Source organism: Oncorhynchus mykiss, chromosome 4 (assembly GCF_057628025.1).
Source record: "Oncorhynchus mykiss isolate SJ-2025 chromosome 4, ASM5762802v1, whole genome shotgun sequence".
Taxonomy (NCBI): domain Eukaryota; kingdom Metazoa; phylum Chordata; class Actinopteri; order Salmoniformes; family Salmonidae; genus Oncorhynchus; species Oncorhynchus mykiss.
The window spans coordinates 826,344-842,657 of NC_143025.1; the positions used below are offsets into that span (position 1 = coordinate 826,344).

The following is a 16,314-nucleotide window of genomic DNA, read 5'->3' on the forward strand; positions in this document are numbered from 1 at the left end:
ACAGGGAGTACCAGGTAATAACATGGTTATATACAGGGAGGTAATAACATGGCTATATACAGGGAGTACCAGGTAATAACATGGTTATATACAGAGAGTACCAGGTAATAACATGACTATATACAGGGAGGTAATACCATGATTATATACAGAGAGTACCAGGTAATAACATGGTTATATACAGAGAGTACCAGGTAATAACATGGTTATATACAGAGAGTACCAGGTAATAACATGACTATATACATTGAGGTAATAACATGGCTATATACAGGGAGTACCAGGTAATAACATGGTTATATACAGGGAGTACCAGGTAATAACATGGCTATATACAGGGAGTACCAGGTAATAACATGGTTATATACAGGGAGTACCAGGTAATAACATGGTTATATACAGGGAGTACCAGGTAATAACATGGCTATATACAGGGAGGTAATACCATGATTATATACAGGAAGTACCAGGTAATAACATGGTTATATTCAGAGAGTACCAGGTAATAACATGATTATATACAGGGAGGTAATACCATGATTATATACAGGAAGTACCAGGTAATAACATGATTATAAACAGAGAGTACCAGTACTGAGTATAGCCATGTTACTTTTACTCGTTATTGTTATTCACTGTATATTTAGTCTTCATATCACTATGTAATTTATTTTGATGTGACCTCGGCATTGTTGGAAAAGGACCCGTAAGTATGTATTTTATTGTCCGTCTACTCCTGTTGTTTGCAAAGCGTGTGCCAAATAAAATTGGATTTGATTTAGATTTGCTATTGCCACATTCTCTAGCCAGCTGGGTTCACTCACACTCTGCTTGTGTTGGAACATTGTGTGTCTGTCTGTAGTAACAGGAAAAGCATATGAATGTATAACCTACGTCATGCACCAATGATCTTTTGAGAAACCACTAAAGCTTTATCTAAAAGGCAGAAGAACATTTCAAGACTATTTCTGATCATCACTTTCTTTTTCTCAAACCCCCACATCGTGTGGGCTTCCTCAATGTCACAGTGCTGTTTCGTGTATAGCCAACAGATGGCATCATTTTCAGACTTATACATGTGTGTCTGCTTGCAGCGACAGACCAGTGTGTGTCTGTGCTTGGAGGGGACAGTCACAGCACACTGAAAACACTGCAGTCAAGAGTCCCAGACAGGAGTAGAATGACTTACTACAGCAATAAGACCAGCTATTTACTTTGATATCATATAAGGTAAGAACGTCAAGTACTTTGTTATAGCTTACCTAGTGGAGTTGGTACATTGTTCTGACAAGGAAACTGTCCCTTCACGTTGTAATGTTGTTACAGCTCTTATTGATACATTGGGTGGAGAACGTTTGTTCAACTCTTAAAGGAAACTTGAAAATCATTCATTATTCTTTCAATGATCATGATTATAGTTTGACGTGTTCAATCTTCAGTAAATTCTGTAATTCTTTGCTTTTGAATATTCAGGGTTGATCCTTGTTAATGCTGTTAATTTGGCATTCAAAATCAGGCTTGCCTAATACTGAAGCCCTGTTGTACCAACAGTGGCATTTAGATTCAGGCTTAGTGTTTCCAGGCTCCTTGACTAAAATGTTGTGAAAGAAAGGCAAACTGGGACACTATTCCTATTGTAGTACACTGCGTAGTAGACCCATGAGACCCACAGAGAGACCCATAGGGAGACCCATAGGTCGATAGGGAGGCCCATAGGACCCATAGGGAGACCCATGAGACTCATAGGGAGGCCCATAGGTAGACCTATCAGACCCATAGGGAGGCCCATAGGGAGACCCATAGAGAGGCCCATAGGGAGACCCATAGGGAGGTCTATAGGGAGACCCATAGGGAGACCCATAGGGAGGCCTGTAGGGAGACCCGTATGGAGACCCATAAGGAGACCTATAGGGAGATCCACGAGACCCATAGGGAGGTCTATAGGGAGGCCTATAGGGAGGCCCATAGGACCCATAGGGAGACCCATAGGGAGGCCCATAGGGAGGCCCATATGGAGACCTGTAGGGAGGCCCATAGGGAGACCTGTAGGGAGGCCCATAGGGAGGCCCATAGGGAGACCCATAGGGAGACCCATAGGGAGACCCGTAAGGAGACCCATGAGACCCACAGGGAGACACATAGGGAGACCCATAGGTCTATAGAGAGGCCTATAGGGAGGCCCATAGGACCCATAGGGAGACCCATAGGTCTATAGGGAGGCCTATAGGGAGGCCCATAGGACCCATAGGGAGACCCATGAGACCCATAGGGAGGCCCATAGGTAGACCTATGAGACCCATAGGGAGGCCCATAGGGAGACCCATAGGGAGGCCCATAGGGAGACCTGTAGGGAGGCCCATAGGGAGGCCCATAGGGAGACCCATGAGACCCACAGGGAGACCCATAGGGAGACCCATGAGCCCCATAGGGAGGCCCATAGGGAGGTCTATAGGGAGGTCCATAGGGAGATCCATAGGGAGGTCTATAGGGAGGCCCATAGGGAGACCCATGAGGCCCATAGGGAGATCAATAGGTAGGCCCATAGGGAGACCCATAGGGAGGCCCATTGGGAGGCCCATAGGGAGGCCCATAGGGAGACCCATAGGGAGGCCTGTAGGGAGACCCATAGGGAGGCCTGTAGGGAGACCCGTATGGAGACCCATAAGGAGACCCATAAGGAGACCTATAGGGAGATCCATGAGACCCATAGGGTCAGCCCTCAGAATGATCCTATCCTGGCTCAGCCCTCAGAATGATCCTATCCTGGCTCAGCCCTCAGAAGGATCCTATACTGGCTCAGCCTTCAGAATGATCCTTATCTGGCTCAGCCCTCAGAAGGATCCTTTCCTGGCTTAGCCCTCAGAATGATCCTATCCTGGCTCAGCCCTCAGAATGATCCTATCCTGGCTCAGCCCTCAGAATGATCCTATCCTGGCTCAGCCCTCAGAAGGATCCTATTCTGGCTCAGCCCTCAGAATGATCCTTACCTGGCTCAGCCCTCAGAATGATCATATCCTGGCTCAGCCCTCAGAAGGATCCTATTCTGGCTCAGCCCTCAGAATGATCCTATCCTGGCTCAGCCCTCAGAAGGATCCTATTCTGGCTCAGCCCTCAGAAGGATCCTCTCCTGGCTCAGCCCTCAGAAGGATCCTCTCCTGGCTCAGCCCTCAGAATGATCCTATCCTGGCTTATGGAACACATGGAGTTGCACCTCCTTTTTGTTTGAGCTGGAATGTAGTGCAGCATGCTGGGACATGTGGGTAGAGATGTCAGTCCTCATCTCACAATCGCTCGTCATTGCGTTGCTGCGCTGCTCTCATTCTGCTCTCATTCTCTCTTGTTTTGTTGCTCAGAACTGAACAGGCAATTCTCTCTCGTTGTGTTACTGAAGACAGAGTTACATGTTTATCGTTTACGAGGACGTATCGACCCTCAATGAGGACATTGGGCATGGCTGTTTTCAAGCAACAGAGAGTAGAGGACTTCTATGAGATTGGTGAAGAGCTGGGGAGGTGAGTGTGTTGCTGTTTCTCCTGAACTGTTATTACTGTTTTATGAGCTCTTATAGACCTGTTATGTAGCTCTATGCTCTGTGTTCTGTATGTAGATTATAATGTACTGTATGTCATTATTATGAGCTGTTATATACATCTTATTTAGCTCTAAGATCAGTGTTTGTGTATTTAGTCTTTATAATGACTTAGTGTTAATCCCAGCCCCACATGTTGACTGGCCAGCCTGCCTGATCCTGGGGAGTGCTGTAAAGGAGGACAACAGAGAAATGCAAACAGCTGGCTTGTTGATGTGTATAGGACAGGAGCTAGTTACAGTTTACAGCAAGTTAAATATTGGACAGGATAATGGTGTTAACCATAAGACAGGATGATGGAGAAAACATGCTATATGATAATGGACATAAACACAGGACAGGATAATGGAGATAAACATACTATATGATAATGGACATAAACACAGGACAGGATAATGGAGATAAACATACTATATGATAATGGACATAAACACAGGACAGGATAATGGAGATAAACATACTATATGATAATGGACATAAACCCAGGACAGGATAATGGAGATAAACATACTATATGATAATGGGACATAATAGTTAAGGTGATTTCCCAAACTGTTTATTACCATGTTATTCAACTTTCTCAACCTGTCTTCGGGTAGTCTATTTTCAGCCAATGTGGAAATGAACCTGTAGAAACCCCAATCTCTGGTTCAAAACTGTCCCCTCAACGGGCCCTATAGGCAGACTAACCTCCCAGTAAGGAACTGCTGTTATAGAGAACATATAGGGGAAATCCTTCTAAGGAAGTATACAATAATTCAAAAGAGGTTAGGAATGTGTTCAGCAGGAAGTTCATTAAGTCACGTGTGGGACAGACGGATAGTATTGGAGGGTTCCAGGAGAAGGCCAACAGCACTTCTACACAGACAACAGGACTTGAAATATGATCTGTGGTCTACCACATTATAGTAACTTCCTGTTCTGGTATTTTCTGCGACACAACCTGCTAGGAGTTAACTTTGTTCTCTTTAACACTGGGTTCAGTTCAGATGGCTCTTGCCTCTCTATTTGAATGCTTGTTATTGGAACATTCAGCTGTTACTGGGGAGATGGCTTTATTGTGATCAATAGGGATTGTTTGGGACACACAAGACTTCACGAGTGGTTAGATTTGCATGTGTATGTGTTGAACCCCCAGACACAAGGACAGCAACAAGACTGGGCTGGGAAGCCTCAGACAACTGTAATGAAAGAGGAAGGACTGTGTGTGTGTGTGTGTGTGTGTGTTTGCATGTGTGTGTGTGTGTGTGTGTGTGTGTGTGTGTGTGTGTGTGTGTGTGTGTGTGTGTGTGTGTGTGAGAGTTTCCTCAACACCTCAGCAGCTGCTGTGTCAGTTATTAGAGAGAGGGGGGGGGGGAGAGGGTGACTGTCAAAGAGAGCGAGATCATAGGGAGAGAGATTGGTGGAGAGAGAGAGAGGGGTGGAGAGAGAGAGGGATAGAGAGGGAGACGGGTCGAAGAGAGAGAGATCATAGGGAGAGAGATTGGTGGAGAGAGAGAGGGGGGAAAGAGAGGGGGAGAGAGGTCAGAGAGAGAAACAGATAGATTAGAGAGACAGATCAGAGGGAGACAGATCACTTGCTTTGGCGATGTTACATATGTTTCCCATGCCAATAAAGCCCTTGAATTGAATTGAGAGAATAGTTTCAACTTGAGCAGCAGCTGCTGAAAAAATTAGCTCCTACAAATATTGAAATTAGCATGGTTTTTAGAGTGAAGTACATTGGAAAAAACAAAAGACAACTGAATGTGAGACAAAACAAGCAACAAATGAAGAAGATAGGCCTATAAGATTGTGCAGTTAGCTTAGCTAGCTGGGTTGTTAAGCAGCTGTAAGGGACTTTCCTAAAAGAAGATAGTTAGCTATCAAAAAACGAGCTAGTTAACAACTCAATAAAAAGACAGAAGACAAAGGACATCAAAGTAAAGCAGTTCTCTAAAGACTCTAATACAAAAAACAACGCTGTTTTGGAAAAGCTAGGCTTCTATTAGAACGTTGTAGCTATGCTATGCTAAGCTATGGACATTGTTTACACACCACACATCCAGACGGAGAAAGCTAAGAAAAGTTTCAAAGGCTAGATGATGGGACAGAACCATATGCTGAGGTAACCTCTGGCAAAAGAGCCCTTAGAACTACTAGAGATTGGAGAGGTGTGCCAACTACTGTATATAATATGCAGACTACTGGACTAGACAGACCCATTAATTCACACAACATATAACACAAACACTAAATTCTTTATTTGAATCCACATATCAATTTACAAAAAAAGGATCCCAGACAGATCCCTGTCTGCATGGCACTCAAGGGTACAGAAAGCACTTCCTTCCTTAAACAGCTAGGCTGCCCACTACAGCTGAAACAGAGCAGTAACCTAGCTAACTGCTTTGCACCTAGTCCCACTACAGCTGAAACAGAGCAGTAACCTAGCTAACTGCTTTGCACCTAGTCCCACTACAGCTGAAACAGAGCAGTAACCTAGCTAACTGCTTTGCCCTAGTCCCACTACAGCTGAACAGAGCAGTAACCTAGCTAACTGCTTTGCCCTAGTCCCACGACAGCTGAAACAGAGCAGTAACCTAGCTAACTGCTTTGCCCTAGTCCCACGACAGCTGAAACAGAGCAGTAACCTAGCTAACTGCTTTGCCCTAGTCCCACGACAGCTGAAACAGAGCAGTAACCTAGCTAACTGCTTTGCCCTAGTCCCACGACAGCTGAAACAGAGCAGTAACCTAGCTAACTGCTTTGCCCTAGTCCCACGACAGCTGAAACAGAGCAGTAACCTAGCCAACTGCTTTGCCCTAGTCCCACGACAGCTGAAACAGAGCAGTAACCTAGCCAACTGCTTTGCCCTAGTCCCACGACAGCTGAAACAGAGCATTACCTAGCTAACTGCTTTGCCCTAGTCCCACTACAGCTGAACAGAGCAGTACCTAGCTAACTGCTTTGCCCTAGTCCCACGACAGCTGAAACAGAGCAGTACCTAGCTAACTGCTTTGCCCTAGTCCCACGACAGCTGAAACAGAGCAGTAACCTAGCCAACTGCTTTGCCCTAGTCTCACGACAGCTGAAACAGAGCAGTAACCTAGCCAACTGCTTTGCACCTAGTCCCACTACAGCTGAAACAGAGCAGTAACCTAGCTAACTGCTTTGCACCTAGTCCCACTACAGCTGAAACAGAGCAGTAACCGAGCTAACTGCTTTGCACCTAGTCCCACTACAGCTGAAACAGAGCAGTAACCTAGCCAACTGCTTTGCCCTAGTCCCACTACAGCTGAAATAGAGCAGTACCTAGCCAACTGCTTTGCCCTAGTCCCACTACAGCTGAAACAGAGCAGTAACCTAGCCAACTGCTTTGCCCTAGTCCCACTACAGCTGAAACAGAGCAGTAACCTAGCCAACTGCTTTGCCCTAGTTTCTGTCAGGCTACACAGAACAAGCCTGTGTACGTGGTCGAGACTGCCGAATAACGGCGCGACCAGCTGACACATACACCCGTGGATGTCCAAGGGTGCCACGAGGGGCTGGTACTTAAGCAGCTTCCAGGGAACGGCCTGCTCCATTTAGCCATCAAATGAGCAGCCCACTTGCACAATGAGCACCTCCCCCTGACCTCCCCCCATCAACAACAATATCTGGTGTATTTGGCTCACAGGAAAACACATCATCATCAACATCATACCAGCTTCCCCTTACACAACAATGTTCATGCGTGTGTGTTGTTGGTGAAACCTCCTCGCTGGTTAACAAGCCAGCAATGTACAAATCCATGTATGAACAGGAACCATTCACAACACGGGCAATGGAATCCGTTACATTTGACTCACTGTTGGTTCACTAGTCCAGCATTACTGCACTGTTGGTTCACTAGTCCAGCATTACTGCACTGTTGGTTCACTAGTCCAGCCTACTGCACTGTTGGTTCACTAGTCCAACCTTACTGCACTGTTGGTTCTCTAGTTCAGCCTCCTGCACTGTTGGTTCACTAGTCCAACCTTACTGCACTGTTGGTTCACTAGTCCAACCTTACTGCACTGTTGGTTCACTAGTCCAACCTTACTGCACTGTTGGTTCACTAGTCCAGCATTACTGCACTGTTGGTTCACTAGTCCAACCTACTGCACTGTTGGTTCACTAGTCCAGCCTACTGCACTGTTGGTTCACTAGTCCAACCTACTGCACTGTTGGTTCACTAGTCCAGCCTACAGCACTGTTGGTTCACTAGTCCAGCCTACTGCACTGTTGGTTCACTAGTCCAACCTTACTGCACTGTTGGTTCACTAGTCCAGCCTACTGCACTGTTGGTTCACTAGTCCAGCCTACTGCACTGTTGGTTCACTAGTCCAGCCTACTGCACTGTTGGTTCACTAGTACAACCTTACTGCACTGTTGGTTCACTAGTCCAGCCTACTGCACTGTTGGTTCACTAGTCCAACCACTATACAGAGACTGATACACTATACTGAGACTGAGACACTATACAGAGACTGATACACTATATAGAGACTGAGACACTACACAGAGACTGATACACTATACAGAGGCTGATACACTATACAGAGACTGATACAGTGACACGATACAGATACTGAGACACTACACAGAGACTGAGACACTACACAGAGACTGAGACACTATACAGAGACTGATACACTATACATATACTGATACAGTGACACGATACAGAGACTGAGACACTACACAGAGACTGAGACACTATACTGAGACTGAGACTATACAGAGACTGATACACTATACAGAGACTGAGACACTACACAGAGACTGAGACACTATACAGAGACTGAGACACTATACAGAGACTGAGACACTACACAGAGACTGATACAGTGACACTATACAGAGACTGATACACTATACAGAGACTGATACACTATACAGAGAACGAGACACTATATAGATACTGAGACACTATACAGAGACTGAGACACTATACAGAGACTGATACAGTGACACTATACAGAGACTGAGACAGTGACACTATACAGAGACTGATACACTATACAGAGACTGATACACTATACAGAGACTGAGACACTATACAGAGGATGCGACACTATACAGAGACTGATACACTATACAGAGACTGAGACAGTATACAGAGACTGAGACACTATACAGAGACTGATACACTATACAGAGAATGATACACTATACAGAGACTGATACAGTGACACTATACAGAGACTGATACAGTGGCACGATACAGAGACTGAGACACTACACAGAGACTGAGACACTATACAGAGACTGAGACACTATACAGAGACTGATACGCTATACAGAGACTGATACAGTGGCACGATACAGAGACTGAGACACTACACATAGACTGAGACACTATACTGAGACTATACAGAGACTGATACACTATACAGAGACTGAGACACTACACAGAGACTGAGACACTATACAGAGACTGATACAGTGACACTATACAGAGACTGAGACACTATACAGAGACTGATACAGTGACACTATACAGATACTGATACACTATACAGAGACTGATACACTATACAGAGAACGAGACACTATACAGAGACTGAGACACTATACAGAGACTGAGACACTATACAGAGACTGATACAGTGACACTATACAGAGACTGAGACAGTGACACTATACAGAGACTGAAACACTATACAGAGACTGATACACTATACAGAGACTGAGCCACTATACAGAGACTGAGGCACTATACAGAGACTGAGACAGTGAAACTATACAGAGACTGAAACACTATACAGAGACTGATACACTATACAGAGAATGAGACACTATACAGAGACTGATACAGTGACACTATAGAGAGACGGATACACTATACAGAGACTGATACACTATACAGAGACTGATACACTATACAGAGACTGATACAGTGACACTATAGAGAGACTGAGACACTATAAAGAGACTGATACACTATACAGAGATTGATACACTATACAGAGACTGAGACACTATACAGAGACTGATACACTATACAGAGAGACTGATACACTATACAGAGACTGATACACTATACAGAGACTGAGACCCTATACAGAGACTGAGACAGTGACACTATACAGAGACTGAGACACTATACAGAGACTGATACACTATACAGAGACTGAGACACTATACAGAGACTGAGACAGTGACACTATACAGAGACTGAGACACTATACAGAGACTGATACACTATACAGTGACTGATACACTATACAGTGACTGATACACTATACAGAGACTGATACACTATACAGAGACTGATACACTATACAGAGACTGAGGCACTATACAGAGACTGATACAGTGACACTATACAGAGACTGAGACACTATAAAGAAACTGAGACACTATACAGAGACTGAGACACTCTACAGAGATTGATACACTATACAGAGACTGAGACACTATACAGAGACTGATACACTATATAGAGACTGAGACAGTGACACTATACAGAGACTGAGACATTATACAGAGACTGATACACTATACAGAGACTGATACACTATACAGAGACTGAGACACTATACAGAGACTGAGACAGTGACACTATACAGAGACTGAGACACTATACAGAGACTGATACACTATACAGAGAATGAGACACTATACAGAGACTGATACAGTGACACTATACAGAGACTGAGACACTATACAGAGACTGATACACTATACAGTGACTGATACACTATACAGAGACTGATACACTATACAGAGACTGATACACTATACAGAGACTGAGAAACTCTACAGAGACTGAGACACTATACAGAGACTGAGACACTATACAGAGCCTGATACAGTGACACTATACAGAGACTGATACACTATACAGAGACTGATACACTATACAGAGACTGAGACACTATACAGAGACTGATACACTATACAGAGACTGATACACTATACAGAGACTGATACACTATATAGAGACTGAGACACTATACAGAGACTGAGACACTATACAGAGACTGATACAGTGACACTATACAGAGACTGATACACTATACAGAGACTGAGACACTATACAGAGACTGATACAGTGACACTATACAGAGACTGAGACACTTTACAGAGACTGATACACTATACAGAGACTGATACACTATAAAGAGACTGATACACTATACAGAGACTGAGACACTATACAGAGACTGATACACTATACATATACTGATACACTATACAGAGACTGAGAAACTCTACAGAGACTGAGACACTATACAGAGACTGAGACACTATACAGAGCCTGATACAGTGACACTATACAGAGACTGATACACTATACAGAGACTGATACACTATACAGAGACTGAGACACTATACAGAGACTGATACACTATACAGAGACTGATACACTATACAGAGACTGATACACTATATAGAGACTGAGACACTATACAGAGACTGAGACACTATACAGAGACTGATACAGTGACACTATACAGAGACTGATACACTATACAGAGACTGAGACACTATACAGAGACTGATACAGTGACACTATACAGAGACTGAGACACTTTACAGAGACTGATACACTATACAGAGACTGATACACTATAAAGAGACTGATACACTATACAGAGACTGAGACACTATACAGAGACTGATACACTATACAGATACTGATACAGTGACACGATACAGAGACTGAGACACTATACAGAGACTGATACACTATATAGAGACTGATACACTATACAGAGACTGATACACTAGACAGAGACTGATACACTATACAGAGACTGATACACTATACAGAGACTGATACACTATACACAGACTGAGACACTATACAGAGACTGATACAGTGACACAATACAGAGACTGATACACTATACAGAGACTGATACACAATACAGAGACTGATACACTATACAGAGACTGATACACTATACAGAGACTGATACACTATACAGAGACTGATACACTATATAGAGACTGAGACACTATACAGAGACTGAAACACTATACAGAGACTGATACACTATACAGAGACTGATACACTATACACAGACTGAGACACTATACAGAGACTGATACAGTGACACAATACAGTGACTGATACACTATACAGAGACTGATACACTATACAGAGACTGATATACTATACAGAGACTGATACAGTGACACAATACAGAGACTGATACACTATACAGAGACTGATACACTATACAGAGACTGATATACTATACACAGACTGAGACACTATACAGAGACTGATACAGTGACACAATACAGAGACTGATACACTATACAGAGACTGATACACTATACAGAGGCTGATACACTTTACAGAGACTGATACACTATACAGAGACTGATACACTATACAGAGACTGATACAGTGACACTATACAGAGACTGAGACACTATACAGAGACTGAGACACTATACAGAGACTGAGACACTATACAGAGACTGATACACTATACAGAGACTGATACACTATACAGAGACTGAGACACTATACAGAGACTGATACACTTTACAGAGACTGATACACTATACAGAGACTAATACTCTATACAGAGACTGATACACTATACAGAGACTGATACACTATACAGAGACTGAGACACTATACAGAGACTGATACACTATACAGAGACTGAGACACTATACAGAGACTGAGACACTATACAGAGACTGAGACACTATACAGAGACTGAGACACTATACAGAGACTGATACGCTATACAGAGACTGATACAGTGGCACGATACAGAGACTGAGACACTACACATAGACTGAGACACTATACTGAGACTATACAGAGACTGATACACTATACAGAGACTGAGACACTACACAGAGACTGAGACACTATACAGAGACTGAGACACTATACAGAGACTGAGACACTACACAGAGACTGATACAGTGACACTATACAGATACTGATACACTATACAGAGACTGATACACTATACAGAGAACGAGACACTATACAGAGACTGAGACACTATACAGAGACTGAGACACTATACAGAGACTGATACAGTGACACTATACAGAGACTGAGACAGTGACACTATACAGAGACTGAAACACTATACAGAGACTGATACACTATACAGAGACTGAGACACTATACAGAGACTGAGGCACTATACAGAGACTGAGACAGTGAAACTATACAGAGACTGAAACACTATACAGAGACTGAAACACTATACAGAGAATGAGACACTATACAGAGACTGATACAGTGACACTATACAGAGACTGATACACTATACAGAGACTGATACACTATACAGAGACTGAGGCACTATACAGAGAATGATACAGTGACACTATACAGAGACGGATACACTATACAGAGACTGATACACTATACAGAGACTGATACACTATACAGAGACTGATACAGTGACACTATAGAGAGACTGAGACACTATACAGAGATTGATACACTATACAGAGACTGAGACACTATACAGAGACTGATACACTATACAGAGAGACTGATACACTATACAGAGACTGATAAACTATACAGAGACTGAGACCCTATACAGAGACTGAGACAGTGACACTATACAGAGACTGAGACACTATACAGAGACTGATACACTATACAGAGACTGAGACACTATACAGAGACTGAGACAGTGACACTATACAGAGACTGAGACACTATACAGAGACTGATACACTATACAGTGACTGATACACTATACAGTGACTGATACACTATACAGAGACTGATACACTATACAGAGACTGAGGCACTATACAGAGACTGATACAGTGACACTATACAGAGACTGAGACACTATAAAGAGACTGAGACACTATACAGAGACTGAGACACTCTACAGAGATTGGTACACTATACAGAGACTGAGACACTATACAGAGACTGATACACTATATAGAGACTGAGACAGTGACACTATACAGAGACTGAGACATTATACAGAGACTGATACACTATACAGAGACTGATACACTATACAGAGACTGAGACACTATACAGAGACTGAGACAGTGACACTATACAGAGACTGAGACACTATACAGAGACTGATACACTATACAGAGAATGAGACACTATACAGAGACTGATACAGTGACACTATACAGAGACTGAGACACTATACAGAGACTGATACACTATACAGTGACTGATACACTATACAGAGACTGATACACTATACAGAGACTGATACACTATACAGAGACTGAGAAACTCTACAGAGACTGAGACACTATACAGAGACTGAGACACTATACAGAGCCTGATACAGTGACACTATACAGAGACTGATACACTATACAGAGACTGATACACTATACAGAGACTGAGACACTATACAGAGACTGATACACTATACAGAGACTGATACACTATACAGAGACTGATACACTATATAGAGACTGCGACACTATACAGAGACTGAGACACTATACAGAGACTGATACAGTGACACTATACAGAGACTGATACACTATACAGAGACTGAGACACTATACAGAGACTGATACAGTGACACTATACAGAGACTGAGACACTTTACAGAGACTGATACACTATACAGAGACTGATACACTATAAAGAGACTGATACACTATACAGAGACTGAGACACTATACAGAGACTGATACACTATACAGATACTGATACACTATACAGAGACTGAGAAACTCTACAGAGACTGAGACACTATACAGAGACTGAGACACTATACAGAGCCTGATACAGTGACACTATACAGAGACTGATACACTATACAGAGACTGATACACTATACAGAGACTGAGACACTATACAGAGACTGACACACTATACAGAGACTGATACACTATACAGAGACTGATACACTATATAGAGACTGAGACACTATACAGAGACTGAGACACTATACAGAGACTGATACAGTGACACTATACAGAGACTGATACACTATACAGAGACTGAGACACTATACAGAGACTGATACAGTGACACTATACAGAGACTGAGACACTTTACAGAGACTGATACACTATACAGAGACTGATACACTATAAAGAGACTGATACACTATACAGAGACTGAGACACTATACAGAGACTGATACACTATACAGATACTGATACAGTGACACGATACAGAGACTGAGACACTACACAGAGACTTATACACTATACAGAGACTGATACACTATACAGAGACTGAGACACTATACAGAGACTGATACACTATATAGAGACTGAGACACTATACAGAGACTGATACACTAGACAGAGACTGATACACTATACAGAGACTGATACACTATACAGAGACTGATACACTATACACAGACTGAGACACTATACAGAGACTGATACAGTGACACAATACAGAGACTGATACACTATACAGAGACTGATACACAATACAGAGACTGATACACTATACAGAGACTGATACACTATACAGAGACTGATACACTATACAGAGACTGATACACTATATAGAGACTGAGACACTATACAGAGACTGAAACACTATACAGAGACTGATACACTATACAGAGACTGATACACTATACACAGACTGAGACACTATACAGAGACTGATACAGTGACACAATACAGAGACTGATACACTATACAGAGACTGAGGCACTATACAGAGAATGATACAGTGACACTATACAGAGACGGATACACTATACAGAGACTGATACACTATACAGAGACTGATACACTATACAGAGACTGATACAGTGACACTATAGAGAGACTGAGACACTATACAGAGATTGATACACTATACAGAGACTGAGACACTATACAGAGACTGATACACTATACAGAGAGACTGATACACTATACAGAGACTGATAAACTATACAGAGACTGAGACCCTATACAGAGACTGAGACAGTGACACTATACAGAGACTGAGACACTATACAGAGACTGATACACTATACAGAGACTGAGACACTATACAGAGACTGAGACAGTGACACTATACAGAGACTGAGACACTATACAGAGACTGATACACTATACAGTGACTGATACACTATACAGTGACTGATACACTATACAGAGACTGATACACTATACAGAGACTGATACACTATACAGAGACTGAGGCACTATACAGAGACTGATACAGTGACACTATACAGAGACTGAGACACTATAAAGAGACTGAGACACTATACAGAGACTGAGACACTCTACAGAGATTGGTACACTATACAGAGACTGAGACACTATACAGAGACTGATACACTATATAGAGACTGAGACAGTGACACTATACAGAGACTGAGACATTATACAGAGACTGATACACTATACAGAGACTGATACACTATACAGAGACTGAGACACTATACAGAGACTGAGACAGTGACACTATACAGAGACTGAGACACTATACAGAGACTGATACACTATACAGAGAATGAGACACTATACAGAGACTGATACAGTGACACTATACAGAGACTGAGACACTATACAGAGACTGATACACTATACAGTGACTGATACACTATACAGAGACTGATACACTATACAGAGACTGATACACTATACAGAGACTGAGAAACTCTACAGAGACTGAGACACTATACAGAGACTGAGACACTATACAGAGCCTGATACAGTGACACTATACAGAGACTGATACACTATACAGAGACTGATACACTATACAGAGACTGAGACACTATACAGAGACTGATACACTATACAGAGACTGATACACT

The 16,314-nt window shown here is 42.7% G+C and overlaps 1 protein-coding gene across 8 annotated transcripts in view; it reads left to right on the plus strand.

Annotated features, from left to right (window-relative positions):
- Window positions 1–967: 967 nt before the first annotated feature.
- The window catches only part of dapk2b (death associated protein kinase 2b), a 63,943-nt gene continuing 48,596 nt past the window's right edge, over window positions 968–16,314 (plus strand). For 5 of the 8 annotated variants that reach the window (XR_016495012.1, XR_016495013.1, XR_005040880.2 and 2 more), the window contains exons 1-2: window positions 1,040–1,230; window positions 3,354–3,512. Coding sequence is in view for 3 of the 8 variants with exons in the window: in XM_090230810.1 (XP_090086936.1) it covers window positions 3,436–3,512 (77 nt within the window). In the remaining 5 variants the exon portion in view is untranslated. Of the gene's footprint in view, window positions 1,231–3,129; window positions 3,513–16,314 lie in introns of those variants that run through there. The other 3 variants (XM_090230810.1, XM_036968769.2, XM_090230809.1) reach the window with 3 other exon arrangements.